The 15,269-nt window shown below is 32.9% G+C and overlaps 1 protein-coding gene across 3 annotated transcripts in view; it reads right to left on the reverse strand.

Moving 5' to 3' along the window:
* LOC144958044 (dynein axonemal intermediate chain 4-like) overlaps positions 1-15,269 on the reverse strand; it is a 33,220-nt gene that overhangs the window by 6,325 nt on the left and 11,626 nt on the right. Inside the window, exons 9-19 of one of the 3 annotated variants that reach the window (XM_078889633.1) lie at positions 14,324-14,500; positions 13,641-13,759; positions 12,658-12,760; positions 10,938-11,015; positions 7,365-7,507; positions 6,936-7,022; positions 5,841-5,918; positions 4,763-4,836; positions 3,449-3,603; positions 2,285-2,411; positions 1,414-1,501 (exon numbers count right to left, since the gene is read on the reverse strand). In XM_078889633.1, coding sequence (XP_078745759.1) covers positions 1,414-1,501; positions 2,285-2,411; positions 3,449-3,603; positions 4,763-4,836; positions 5,841-5,918; positions 6,936-7,022; positions 7,365-7,507; positions 10,938-11,015; positions 12,658-12,760; positions 13,641-13,759; positions 14,324-14,500 — 1,229 coding nt within the window. Of the gene's footprint in view, positions 1-1,413; positions 1,502-2,284; positions 2,412-3,448; positions 3,604-4,762; positions 4,837-5,840; positions 5,919-6,935; positions 7,023-7,364; positions 7,508-10,937; positions 11,016-12,082; positions 12,116-12,657; positions 12,761-13,640; positions 13,760-14,323; positions 14,501-15,269 lie in introns of all 3 variants that reach the window. The other 2 variants (XM_078889639.1, XM_078889648.1) reach the window with 2 other exon arrangements.

Raw genomic sequence — 15,269 nt, forward strand, 5'->3', positions numbered from 1 at the left:
GTGGAGATTTTTTAATTCTGTAAACGACATGATATTCCTTATTTCCTTACGGATATTCCCAGAAATTATGAAGTGCATCATTTTGCACCATGAATTTCTAGACGATTTTAAAGATGGCGGCCCACCTTGAAACTTGGTCAAAGGAGGAAATCAGAGCTGTCATACGTTTTTTGAACGCCAAAAGTCTGAATCCTACCGAAATTAATAAAGAACTTCAGAGTGTATATGGTGAGCATGTTATAAGCCGTACACAAGTCTATCACTGGTGTAATCTGTTTGAAGCCGGCCATTCCGACTTGACAGACAGGGAAGGGAGAGGGCGTTCGATAACTGCGACGTCAGAAGACAATGTGAAGCGAGTTGATGAGCTTATTCCTCAAGACAGGAGGTTGAAACTTCATGAAATCGCAAGCAGTCTTGAAATTTCGGAAACCTCTGCCCATAGAATTGTATTTGATGAACTTGGCTACAGAAAAGTCAGCGCAAGATGAGTTCCTAAGCAATTGACAGACAATCATAAAGAACAAAGATTGGACATCTGCAGGGAACTTTTGAGAAGAAGCAAGAGCTCACGCAGGGTTCACGGGCATACTGCCAACGCCGGCGGAGACTTTCTAGGGTACGATGTGACTTTTCTTGACAGCATAGTCACCGGTGATGAGACTTGGTTGCACCATTGCACCCCAGAAACAAAGCAAGATTCGATGACATGGAAACATCCATCCTCACCTGTCGCGAAGAAATTCAAAGTCATGCGGTCAGCAAAGAAAATAATGGGAACTGTTTTCTGGGACAGTCGTGGTGTTATTCTGTTTGAAACCTTACAACCTGGAGAAACAATCAATGCTGCAAGGTACTGCCAAACTCTTGACAAGCTTAGGGAGGCCATTCGCAGAAAGCGCCCAGGGCAGTTGACCAGCGGGGTCATTTTGCAACACGACAACGCTACACCCCACACAGCACGAGTGACGCAAGGTTGGCTAGAGAAATATGGATGGGAGATTTTGCCACACCCACCACACAGTCCAGACCTCGCACCATCTGATTATCACCTCTTTGGGCCACTGAAAAGTGAGCTGGCAGGAAAGTGCTTTGATGTCGATGAAGAGCTTGTTGACCATGTGCGGAAATGGCTACAAAACCTTGACGGAAATTTCTTCCGAGAGGGTATCTATTCCATGGTGCGGCGTTGGCAGAAGTGTGTCGACAGACTTGGCTGTTACGTAGAGAAATGAAGGACGAGTCAAGGTATGAACACGTGCAAGAATTTTGTTGATAGCATAAAAAACGCGGATTTTACAGGCATTTTTCGGTTAATTATGAAAGAGCCCTCGTACAACATACATACAACATAGTTTGTCAATGAATCAACGACAGCAAAAATATCAAAAGTTGGAATTATATGTGTCTCACCGTATGTCCTTGGTAGCTTTCAAGATATTGTTCATTGTGAGAGCATGAACATTTGTGAACATATCCTTCCTCTGTTCCTGCCAAGTAGCTGAGAATTAAATAAATAAATAAATAAATTGTGACATGATTGATGAGTGTGTTATTTTTTGTTTTTGTTTTTAAGGGTTTTAAGGCCCTTCCAACCGGTTTAGGTTATATCAGCGCCAGTAAAAAGGAAGAAAATGGGATAGTAAAAAGTTCTAGAATTACAATTAAAGCACCCAAGAAAAAGTAAGACATAGGGGAACTTGGAACAAATAGGGATCAGATGTAGATTCCAAGAGCATACCACCAATGTACTTAGTTTGAGATCACCTATAAGTCTCATCCGGAAACAAGCACAAAATCCAACAGAGAGGAATACACTCAAATGCTTACATTTTACACTAAAAATAACAAATATAATAATACATAACAGAGAGATGATTTACAAGGAAAAAATATTATCTCCCAAAACAATAACTATGCATTTGACTTTTTCCCTCCCAGCCAAGACTCCAACCAGGGCCAGGACAAAACCAAGTAACCTCATTCCAAGACAAAGACAGAAAGCATGTTGGAAAACAGATAAAAGGGGATAGAAGACATAGCATGGACCTCCCTGCCCGCTATGGGAGGTCAGGATCCCCACCCAGTTGGCGTGTGTTAGAACACCTCAGTGGTTACTTTAGGCAAATAGAACTTTAATCATCAATCAAACCCATTCTAATGCATTCGATATTGAAAAACTGGGATATCCCTTCAAAAACAATTTATATCACATCCATAATCTTCTTATCAATTAATGAATTAACACAAACATGTGAAAAATGGGTAAGGCAAAAAAGCTTACATGTTGTAATCAAAGTTATGGAAGTCAAAACACATTCCACCAGCATATCTGGAGATAAAAGCTTCTCCTTTCTTTTCTCGAGAACGACCACCCATCCTTGTAGGCATTTTCTTTAACTTCATCACATCTGAAAAACAAAAACAAAAATAAATATCTTATTTAATCTCTCAATTTTTAATGTTATATAATGTGACTACTATATTTTATGCAATATAAAGCAATATTTTTCATATGCCACCTGAGGGAATTTAATCAAAATATCCTCAAAGAATAGAGAAAGAGAGAAAGGAAGAGAGAGAGAGAGAGAGAGAGAGAGAGAGAGAGAGAGAGAGAGAAAGAGAGAGAGATGGCGGTAAAATCTTATGCAGTGCAGGTCACCTACAAAGTGACATGATAAACCTATTTGAATACTATTATCAACGGTTTCCAATGCTAGTGTAGCTTTGAAGGTGATTTATAAGACAATGCTCGTGATAAAATTATTAGTAAGCTGATATAAATATATTGTTAAATAATTTGTCATTTTAAATAAACAATATTATGCATATTGGCAAAGTAAAGCAAAAAATAAAACAAAACAAACAAAAAAACACAAAAAACTCATTGCAGAATTATTTTTTTCTTTGACCATTTCTTATTTATCATTCAATAGTTTAAATTAAACAATAATATATCAAAAGCCATACAAATTGAAATTTGTTTCAAATTTATATTGCATTGTAAACTAATACAGCTTAAATAGTGATTCATTTAATAAATGACACATGTCATAATTCGGTTGACAATGTCAATTTCTAATATTATTGGACAATGATTGACATTTGATAATTTAATTAAACTACCTTATATTCTTCTTTTATCCACATCCACCTCCTCCCCCATACATCTCTCTGTCGTAACATTTGACAAAATGTAATTTTTGTAATCAAATAATTTCTTTTGATGTTTTGGTTGTTTGTCTCCTGGCGAAGGTCAAGGGCTGAAACGTTGTTTGTCTTGACATGTCCTCTTTTATATGGCTCACATTTACCCACTTTACTTTTTTTCAATCTTAACGCATGACAAATGAACTGACACTGTTGATACAATGATATACAGTGTATTATTAATTTATAACATTTGATTTGCTGAGTCGAACAAAACTTTTAAAGATCAAGATCTTACCATAACTTTCAAATCCTTTCCTTATGGACCATTGAGTCACTCTTCCATCTGTGGAGATTGAGATCAGAACTTCTGCTCTTTCCTCACCTGACCCTCTTTCTTTTTCAATCCATTTTAATCGCCACACTGGCGCTAAATGCTTGCCTCCAGTTGTACTAAAAAGGAGAAAAAAAAACTATCATGCTTGGGCATACGGGTTTCTATTCTTGGAGCACATTTCAAATAAATTCATCTTATTCTAATTGCGAGAAATCAAAATTTACAACATCATCCATTGACAAACAGATAATCATTTCATTATTGGGAAATTACCCAAGTTCAAAGTTTGTCTACTTAATAAACATAATATCTTGTTATTGACTAACAAAAAAAAAAAAACGCCGGTTATTTATAAAAAAAAATTGAGATCTCTACAAATTTTAAATATCTTATTACTTAACTGACTTCAGAAAAAGGTGCCAAAAGTGAACTGTAAAAAAACGACAAAAACTACAAAATTTTATTTAACTACATACAAAACCAATTCATTGAAAACATTTTGAAAAGGAAAAATGATATCACAAAAAAAAATTATATTAAAAGCAAAATCAATAACGTCTTGAAAATGTAAAATGACAAACGAAGCGGCATGCATTGTAAGTTTGTGCCACAAAGTCATTCACTATTTTTTGGGAAAGTCCATGAATTGGGAAAGTAACAAAATTAGGGAGCAGGCATTGGTGTAAGATAAAATTGGAAAAGGTATGTATGAAACAATGCCAAACAAAGATGAAAGAAAAATGCAAGAAAAAAAGTAATCAAAAAAAAAATCAGGCTGACTTTTTGGGATGACTTTTTCTTGCATTTTTCTCTCTGTTTTGTCTGGTACTGCTTTATACACACCTTTTCCAATTTTTATTCATTTGGAAAGAAGCCCCTTGCTCCACAGCAATGCATTATTGCATATCGTTGGAAATCCATGGTATTCTTTACGGATACTTCCATAAGGAAGTTATTAAGTATCCCCTAATCATTAAAATGTCAGCGTGAATTTGCTTCCTTGCCCCCAAAGATCAAATTCACCCGTGTAAGCAAATATTTTCTAGGTTTGAATGAAGTACAATAAGCATTGCAGACTGCCTCTGACCTCATTATAAGAGAAAATTTCCAGTAAAATAATCATTGCTTGAAAGATTGATGAAAACAATGCGTTCACGCTGTTGATGACCGTTATGACGGACCTCAGGAATATTAAGAGGTCAAATCGTGCACATATTTTTCTTTTTAGGATCACTGAAAAATGTTTAAAAATTGGAAATAATAGAAAGTAATTACAAATTATCTAAGACTGGTTCGTCCAATGATTTCCTGACATTGTACACCGCTATTCCACCATCATAGTAACCAACCTGAAAATAATTTTTTCAATCCATTATTGGAGCAAAGAATGGAAAAATGAGTCAAAAACTTGATTGAAAAAATTGCAATTCTCTTTAAAGTACAAATGATAATAGCCTGTAAAATATTAGGGTCAATTTATACAGTTGTAAACGACATCTTAAAAATGTTTCTCTTCCATTGTTTCATAAATCACAAATATTCAGAATAGCTAAAGCGAAAGCAATAGTAAAATGATCTTCTAGAAGTGTTAAATTTCATTTTTTAAATTTATTTATATATAAAAAACAATGAATTTTTAGTGTCTCCACAGGCTTCCAATATGTGCCTTAAAAAGAGAAAAATAAAGGTAAGATCTGCAACTTTACTGTGGTAAATACTATTTAAAATTATTAAAGAACTGTAGTATTATTTTGTTTGTTGCTCCTCCGATTGAGTCATTGCCTTAGCGTGCATTCATGTGATGCGGTTTGAGGAGAAATGTAAGATATATGTTGACCTCTTATATAAAAATGATTTATTTAAAAAAAAATCAAAATGCTTTTTCCCTCTAAAAAATACGTGTGGTAATCGTTAGAAAAAATAGAAGCGTGTATTTAAATTGCACATGGAGATTGAGAATCAAATTCATTGATTTCTGAACTATAAGTCGAATAAAGGTTTAACAACTAAATAACAATCATCAACCATCCAATGAAGCAAGATAACTGGCATCAAATTTAAAGAGTAAAACGGCAACAACAAAAAAGTTCTCACTCAGAAAATATAATGTTTTATAATTTAAAAGCTACAAAATAAATAGCTAAAGATTTTTGACAAAATGCTTGATTTATGGTCCAATTGTGTTGACCTTTACCGAAGTTTGGCTTCATTCTGCATCCCTTTGTGAGCAAACAAAAGCTGTTTGAAATGCCTACTACAAATTATCTATAATCATTTTCATTCAATTATTGAATGTATGTCTTGAATTAATATAATTTTATGTTGCAATACACAATGGTGAAAAAATACTCACTGCTAAAAGATTTGCATTTGCCGTTGAAAAATCTAAAGCCATAACACCTTGTTTGGATGTGAAGACTCTTTCTGGATACTGAATAAAATATAAATTCAACATCAGACAGAATATTCTATGCCCGACTGCGAAATTCATTTTTCTTATATTATGTTTTCCACTTAATTACCCCGTAGTCCAAAAGCAAATTATTGGGCATAATTATTGAGACACAAACTCTCATAGAGACCACTGCATTGAAACAAAAAAGAACTTTTCTAAATCATTCAAATCTCTTATTTAACGTTGATGTTATGTAGTCTACAAGACTGAGCACTGATAAGCTTTTTCATGAATTGAATGCTTTTGACGTGATAATTATATAACATTACATAAAAGAAAAAGCAATTTATTTCATTGTCACAGTCTTTATGCCCCAATCCTTAGCTATCATACCAAGAGATCAATAAATAAATTGTTTGTTCCATAAGAAAAAAAAAGTGTATGCATTTGACAATCTCATTTTATTATAAACATGTGATTCAGATACATAAATAATGTATAGCAAAAATGAAACAACATACTATAGGTAAAGAAATAGAACTTTCACATTGAAATTAAGCTTGTATTAGAAAGGCTAACGGGAAAATTTCAGTTTATATACAATATGTTCTCCTCAGACTAGGCTATGAACCATTGCATTTTTTCTGTTTTGTAATTCACTTGCACTTTTTATAATCTAAAAAAAAGTCTTTGTTCGTTAAAACATCCTTTAATTCTCATTATTTTACTATCTCATTTATTAATGAGTACGACCATTCTTTAATGTGAGTGATTATTTCTTGTCATATTGTATGAATCGTAAATTAATGTAGCATACTTTTACTAGTTGAAAGTGCCTCAACGTGCCTAAATAAATCGTTTTATAATGAGTCTGACAATCTTAAATAAATATATAAAAAGCAGGGCTGAAATCGAGAAACAATGCGAATAGGGACAATATCTCGAGGAATTAAATTGTCTTTTAATATATTTTACAATCCTAATAGTTAAAAAGACCCACATTATTATGTAGTTCAGTTATCCATAATACATTATACGCATGGTTTTGCTCACCTCTGGATTCTTTATACACCAACAGCAAACAAGTCCAGATTTCTGATTTGTGAATTCAAACTGACCATAGCCAACTGCAACTAAGTCCTGGGGAGTCAAGTTGTTAAGCTATTAAATCGTTTGAAGACAAAAAAATGCATATCAAAGTGATCTAATCTCTATATACGTGGCATTTTCGTGTTTTGATAAGATGTGGCTAGATAATCTGACACTTTCTACAGTAGCATTATTTGATGATAGCCATAACTGATGTATTGATAATGATGATGATGATGATGATGATGATGATGATGATGATGATGATGATGATGATGATGATGATGAGGATGATGATGATGATGATGATGATGATGAGGATGATGATGATGATGATGATGATGATGATGATGATGATGATAAAATTTAAAAAAATCCACGCCCCTTGCTCACCAAATTCGACTTGTTCCAAGCAATGCAGCTGATGTTTCGGCCCTTTGTCAAGGCAGCACTGTATGACCACAACCTATCGAGGTTAGGGCCCATGTCTTTCATTGAAATCTGACTCTTCTCTTCAACCAAACCGCTGGTTTTACCTAAAAACAGAGTACGAGTTATCAGACTTTAATACATATTTCTTCATGCTAGTATGCTCGCATTATTCAAGTGTTTTCATTCACAAATAAATTGAGTTAGGTAATGTGTGTAAAGTGAGGAAGTGGGGATGGATAGGCCATTTACATAGAAAACATGACCGCAACATCACTAGACAGGCTCTGACACAGAATCCCCATGGAGGAAGAAGACCCAGGAGGTCAAGAAATAGTTGACGAGGAAACAAGGAAAGGCGAATACAAATGGAACAGACAGCCCAAGGAAGAGTTAAATGGCAAAGCATCATTGATGGCCTATGCTCCAACTGGGGTTAAGGGCTTAAGTTAAGATAAATAATGTGTGTTAAGTGCCTTATCCCAACACAATGCATAGGCTGGCGGTCATTCATACCCATCCCATCACTGACCAAACATACCACAGTCTACATCTATATCAATTAGTATTAGCTTGTAAGGATTACAACTTTTATGTTAACTATTGCATTCCATGATACAATGTGACGGTCATGGACAAAGTCAGCATACGTCAACCGAGACAAAACGAAACAAAAAAAAAAACAAAAAAAGAAATCGGCACATGGTTATAGTTGTTCAGTGATTGTGCATTGTGTCTGTAATGCAGACAATTAATTTTCTTCTTTAGGACGTTCCTGATAAAGGAGTTTAATAAGTGGATAAGTGGCTTTTATAACAGTTAGAAGAGATATAAAGAAGTAATTAGAAGTTTAAAAGAAATATGACAGCAAAGAAGATGGAAGGAGAATAGAATTTAAAGGAAAAAAAAAAAGAATCATAAAAAAGAGAATAAAAAAACATTTTTAAAAGAATATTTAATTTATCTATTTTCTGTGACTTCTGGTCGGTGGTGAATAATGTTGTAACGCTTTTTACGTTAAAAAATGCAATTGACCAATAATATGTCTGTATTTATTGAGGCATTTTACTTATTCATAATGCTTACATTGTTTATTAATTCTATACGTAACCAAAATATTTTGCAATCTTAACAAATTGATATTCTGATTATAAAAACATAACTGTATTTTATCACATTAGAAAAAAATAATAACTTGTTTTTAAAAGTACCAAAATGGGGTTATAATTATTAGCTTAGAAGAAAGCAACGAATTCATTGAATCCATTCCTTGTAGAAAAAACAATATTGTTAAAACAAAATTTTGTAACATAATATAACTGGACATTAACAACATTTCACTTGGACTTTATCAAGAAAATTAGAATTTCCTTATCTCTAGGATGAAACTAACTAGAAGATCTCATAATAGTAGAAATCTTATCAAGCTGTTATAGAGTTAATCAAAATCTCGTAAGACAGTTGTCAATACTAATAAATAACTTCCCGTGCTTTTATGGTCCCAAATGACATCCTAAACAGCTTCTTAATTCCAATAACAACATATAATAAAACAAATGCGTACTTATTTGACTTATGATTCACTGATTAATAATTCTTATCTTTAAAAAATAAGGCTTATAATATTATAAAGCTCTAAAACCAAATGTAAGCAACAAAATGAAGTGCAAGTATTTGTTTCTAAGTAATTAAAATGGGAAAAGCAGGGAATGGAATGTGTGGGTGGCCGGGGGAGGGGGGGGGGGCGATGAAAAAATATCATCAATAAGAAGATACATGGTGATACGTTGAGAATGTTATAATCGATGAATCTACAATGCTGGTAATAGTCATCTTTATCAAAATCATACACAGAGTAAGCATCTTAATAAACAACAGGAATAATGTCTCCATTATGTATAATGTGCAGTAGTGGAAACAGTGTTCGGATCTAAAAATAAGTAGTTCTATTTCATTCATTCAAAAAAAAAAAAAAATGGAGATTGGATTGAGAAGCTGATATGTTTGGAAAAGGTGGCAAAAAGTGTATGTAAGAGAGATTTACGAAATTTAAAGTCACTGAAAATAAAAGACCTCAAACATGATTGCGCTCTCCTTCCTCTTCCATTTATTTTGAGGGCTTTCTCAACAACCTATGAAATTTTCATGAACACAGCATACGGCCATATTTCCAGTGCAGTTGAAAATGAGTGGTTCTAAACAAATAGACATTTTACACAAGTTTGTTGAATTCAATAGGATAACCTTGATTTCTAGTGTCTGTCTATCTGTCTGCTTGCCTGTCTGCTTGCCTGTCTGCCTGCCTGCCTGCATGTCTGTCTGTCTGTCTGTCTGTCTGTCTGTCTGTCTGTCTGTCTGTATGTATGTATGTATGTATGTATGTATGTATGTATGTATGTATGTATGTATGTATGTATGTATGTATGTATGTATTTATGTATGTATGTATGTATGTATGTATGTATGTATGTATGTATGTATGTATGTACATATGAAAGTATGGATGTACTATATAAATACACAAACACATCATCATCTTCATCATCATTAATAACAACAACAACAACAACAACATCACCATCATTGTCAAACCAACCTAGAGCTTATATATAGCACAATATCCGCTAAACATACTCAATGCGCTTTACAAGGTGGTTCCTAGACAACAGCAACACTTAACATATAGGATGAGACATGACGCATGTCATGCAATGTTACTATATTTTTTTTCGACTGAGACAACATTGTTCACAACCAGGTACTTATTTTACACCTTAGCACAGTGAGAGAATGTGAGTAAAGAGCCTTTTCCAAGTACTCAACTATGCGCTGCTCAGAGCCCAGGAGCTTCCAGTCCAAAGGCAAGTGTCGTGTCATACCAACCACTGGACCACATACCCGCACCAAATTCATCACCATCACCAGGGGCTGCAGCTCCTTTACAGGTTTGAACATGGTGACAAATGATGGAACTACAATTAAAAACCATAATATGTGACCTATTATCTCAAAAAGGTATTGTTTTGGGGTGAACCAACTGCTAAATGTGATTTCAAAGTTAAAGGAACCAGAAAAGTGAATTCTTAGTCTATTGCCTTCAATTAAACAGAAAAACTTTACCCTAATTTCCATTTTTTTTAAACTTAAAAATCAGCTTTTAGCATCTAAATTAGCCAAACCTAATAGTGTTTTGAGGCGGTGAGTCACATATATATTATGAATCATGGCCACAGGGAAATACAAACTTTCAGATGAAAGTTATTCATAAAATGACGGAAAGATGATTTTGTAATGAAAAGACTGATAGTTTCTTTCATGGAATGCTCCTCGACATCTTTTTCCATGACCAACCCCTACATTTCTCTTTATCTTATATTGTATCATCCTTCACAATCATCATACGTGGCGTGCAAACATCAATAAAAATTGTAATAAAAAATAAACAAAACAAAAATTTTGAATAAGATTGTAGTTAAATACAAACAGCAATACATGAACATGAAGGGGGTGAAAAAAGCCCTGAAAATTAAGACTTACCAGTGGGTTTAAATTCTCCTGACATAATTGCCTTAATTTGCATTAAACGGGATATGCTTTGTTTAGGGGTCTTATGTACTGAAAGCAAAATGCATTGAATCTATGCTAACTATAGTGTCACTGCGATTAAACTAAAATTAGGAGATAAACGTGGACGAATCTGTCCATTAAGGTAATTCAAGATAACAAAGCGAATTAGCAGCATGGGACATGTGGCAGAAATGGTTGATAAGCAAATTGTTCTCAACAAAATGTAATTAAGAATAAAGTTTTTCAATGATATTATATGAGCTTATGATGGCGTGAAGTCATATTCAAAAGTTTATTGTCAACGTTTTAATATTTTCAAATGTTTTTTTTTTACTTATGCTCCTTCCTGAATGTAGATATTGAAGAAGAAAATGAAGAGAGCAAGAAAGAAGCAAATGGTGTGGAAAATATTTTAAATGGCGGAGAATAGGTAAAATATGCCTACATAGATGTACTTCATGTGTTTTGCAATTGATAGTAAACAGCAGGTTAATAAGCTGTTCTAAAAGTAAAAATATTTTAGTGTAATATCTGTCGTGGTGGAACAGGTAACTGCTTGAAGATGTTAAAAATAAAGAAAAGGCATGAGTATTAGAGCACATGTTTAAGAGACAGTTATCAAAATGTAACAATTAAAGCAGGTGAGATTCTATTTACCTTGTGTTCATACGATTTTGCTCATTAAACGGGAAAAACGATTGTTTTGAATAAAATGGTGTCCAGATAGAATATAGATAGCATTTGCTGTCTAATTCAGTCCCTTGATCAGTGACAAAATAATAATTACAAAGGATGGAAACACGCGGAACTGTCATCTAAGCGTTGTGTCTTGTGCCCATGGGTTGGTGTGTGATGTGATTTTCATTCACTCGTAGAAAACATCAAGCCATAGGAAATGCTTACATCTAAGATGTCCTTATAATAGTATTTACTGTGATGGACACAACTAAGGGACAGAATCAGTCACAAATGCATTCCCCTAATAAATATCCTGCAACAAAATGATGTAGCACTACTGGAACATTGCATATTGAAATCTATTTGTACATGAAGCAGCTATGGTGATTACTATGAAGCAAAAAAAAAAAAAGTACATATGTGTAGATAAAAATAACCTTTTTTCTTCAACTTGTTCACACGTGGTTCCACTGGAAAAGAAATTCTATAATATTTGCAACTGTACGGGGACAAAAGTTGTCACATTTATTTAATCATTTATCAATTTTGGAATCTTAACATGACAGTTTTGGTTATTTACCACATCAGAAAATCATCAACTAAATATGCTCAAAGACAATAATCATTATTGGCACACAATGACAAATCACCTTTTCTGTTTGGCGGGAAAACTTATATTTCAAAAACTGATCAATTAAGATGACATTAAATTTGTCATTAATTCTTAAATCTAAGACTTCCAAGATGTTGAGGGCAACTTGCTTTGCACACATTTTTATTATAACTGCTATAAGGTATATCATCACTGATCAGCTACTTCCTACATAAGAGCATAGGTTTATATTTCAAAAACCTCAAACACATCAGAAAAACTGGGAATATGAAGAGATTAAGCTATTCAAACCGGTGGAGATTATTAATCACTGCAATAAAATTGATACATACAATCGTTGTCTTAACTCGAGATTCAAAATACACTATAAAATAATTTCTTAGCAAATGATAAACTCACCAACATGAGGTTTGAAGCCCCGATATAAAGACTGTTTGGCCTGATACGTGTTCAGATTGATCACTCTCTCCATTAAGAACAGATGCTGTCGAAGCTTTTCTGACTATCAAAAAAAGCAGGAACTTGTAAATATGAAATAATTTTAAGGTAAAACATGGCTTTAACAAAAAGAAAGATAAGATCGTAAGATGGGTTGACTATGGCCGCTTTGAACAACATTTCAAAATGAAAGATCGTTGAAAACTGTTCAAACAGCCAATTTTTTTGCCATTGAAACATAAAGAAAGACTAAAGCTATAGATGACCCCAGAGACTTTCACAGTAGAAATATTTTGATGTTTTGTTTGTTTGTTTTTTGTTTTTTTTGTTTTTCTTTTTTGTTTGGAGGGGGGGGGGGGGGTTCTTGATAAATCAAAATTTTTGAGTGAATAATGCAGAGAATATAGTAACTCTTGGCGTAGACAGGTACATTGGAAGTGGTATATTATATAAATATTAGCCATCATAAGAAAGAATGATTGTCAAAAGCTTTAATTGCATATCCATATTATGAACTTTTAAATAAATAAAATTCGAGCAAATATATACGTAGTAATAGTAGTAGTAGTAGTAGTAGTAGTAGTAGTAGTAGTAGTAGTAGTAGTAGTAGTAGTAGTAGTAGTAGTAGTAGTAGTAGTAGTAGTAGTAGTAGTAGTAGTAGTAGTAATAATAGTAGTGTAGTATATGATAAAATAAGGATGTGGAGTTAATAATAAAAATTATAATAATATAATATAATAATAATAATAATAATAATAATAATAATAATAATAATAATAATAATAATAATAATAATAATATAATAATAATATATGATGATGATGATGATGATGAGATGATGATGAAATGAATAATAATAATAATAATATAATAATAATAATAATAATAATAATAATAATAATAATAATAATAATAATAATAATAATAATAAAAAGATTAATAACCTTAACAAGCTCATCCCATTCTTGGCTTATCTTCTCCTTGTCAGTAAGTTCAACTGTTGTTTCAAGGGTTGACTGAAGTTCTGAGCCCAGAACAGATGAGGCCATTGTGTTACGACTCTCTGAAATAGATCAACAACAAATGTGACAGACGAAAAAGGAGGAGACGAAGAGGGAAGTTTTATGGATAATTATAAAACTGGCCTAAAAAGAAAATTGTCTATGATTTAACGTAAACCATCGACATTCTCTCGTTGAAATATCTCACAAAATAATAATAAATAAGATTTGTCAAATTTTAATACACACAGAAAAAAAATGTTCTTCGCTTGCAATGTTACAAAAATAAATTGTAGAGACTTGTGATCTAGCTATGTTTGAAAGTTAAAGCCTTTTTTTTTTAACCCTGATTATGGATGATGAATGTGAGACATTCAAATGGGACAATTAATAAGTTTTATACAATAAAGAGTGAAATTCTAAAACTTGAACATAATCCAAATATTACAAGATGTAACAAGGACCATTCAGTTGACTGATCTCTCGGTCGAATAAGCTTTTGCCATAGAAGCTCAACTCCAAAGAGGAGGTGTTTTGGCAGGGTCTGTAGGGGACGAAAAGTAATATTTTCTAAAATAGTTTAACTTTGAGTGAGAAAAGCTTTAATCAAATCTTTCACTGTTTACCTCTACCCGTGACATTTGCACTACCAGCTCTGCTGTCGGCAGGTGGCTCTGTTGCTTTATGTTCCAAACTGTCTCCACCCCCTTCTTCCTTAGCTTCTGCAGCAGCACCATCTGTTTCATCTGTTGGGCTACTAGGACGGCTTATTGTTCCTTCTTCTTCTTCTTTTTCCTCTTTGGCTATATTTTTTTAAAAAAATGAAATTCAATTGTAATATATGTTATGAATTCGTAATTTATTGGCTTTCGTATTTGGCCATTAATTTCTAATAATTAATCCATACAATGTCCCAACACCTTTCTTCTTAGATTTTTTTATACCCTCGTAAACATCATAAACTTACATTTAAAAATAATTTGCTGAAGAGAGAAAAAAGCAAAACAAACAAACAAACAAACAAAAACGTGGAAATTATAACGCATTTCTTACAGTGAAATATGAAATCTTTAGTCATTTATATCCTCAGGTTTGAGTTCAAAATAATCAAAATGTTTGAAACTGAAATGAAAATTATAAATGAACAGGAACTTGATGAACTGTTTCCAAAATTCAAACGACAAACAGATATCCTCACATTCTTCATCTTCAACACCATCCTCAACTTGTTTTATAGCTGGAAACAAATCAAAATCATTCGATTTATAATACCTTGAAGCAAGATGTTTAAAAGATTAGACTTATTTTCACCAATCTAAAAGTTTACTTTAAAAGCACACCCATTTTTTTCTTTTGTTTTGTTGATTTTTGTTGTTGTTGTTGTTGTTGTTTTGGTTTTTTTTTTTAATCTGGATCTCTAACAACAATAAGATAGTTAATAATCATCCTTATTATCAAAAATACCTGGTGGCTCAGAAAAACTGTCGTCTGTTTGGAAGTTTAGTATGTTTATATTTTATCAGAGTCACATTGTTGCAATTTTTACATAAGTTTTCTGCAAATGTAAATTTT

Source organism: Berghia stephanieae, chromosome 1, assembly GCF_034508935.2.
Source record: "Berghia stephanieae isolate SIO BIC M18660-M18661 chromosome 1, UCSD_Bste_1.3, whole genome shotgun sequence".
Classification (NCBI taxonomy): Eukaryota; Metazoa; Mollusca; class Gastropoda; order Nudibranchia; family Aeolidiidae; genus Berghia; species Berghia stephanieae.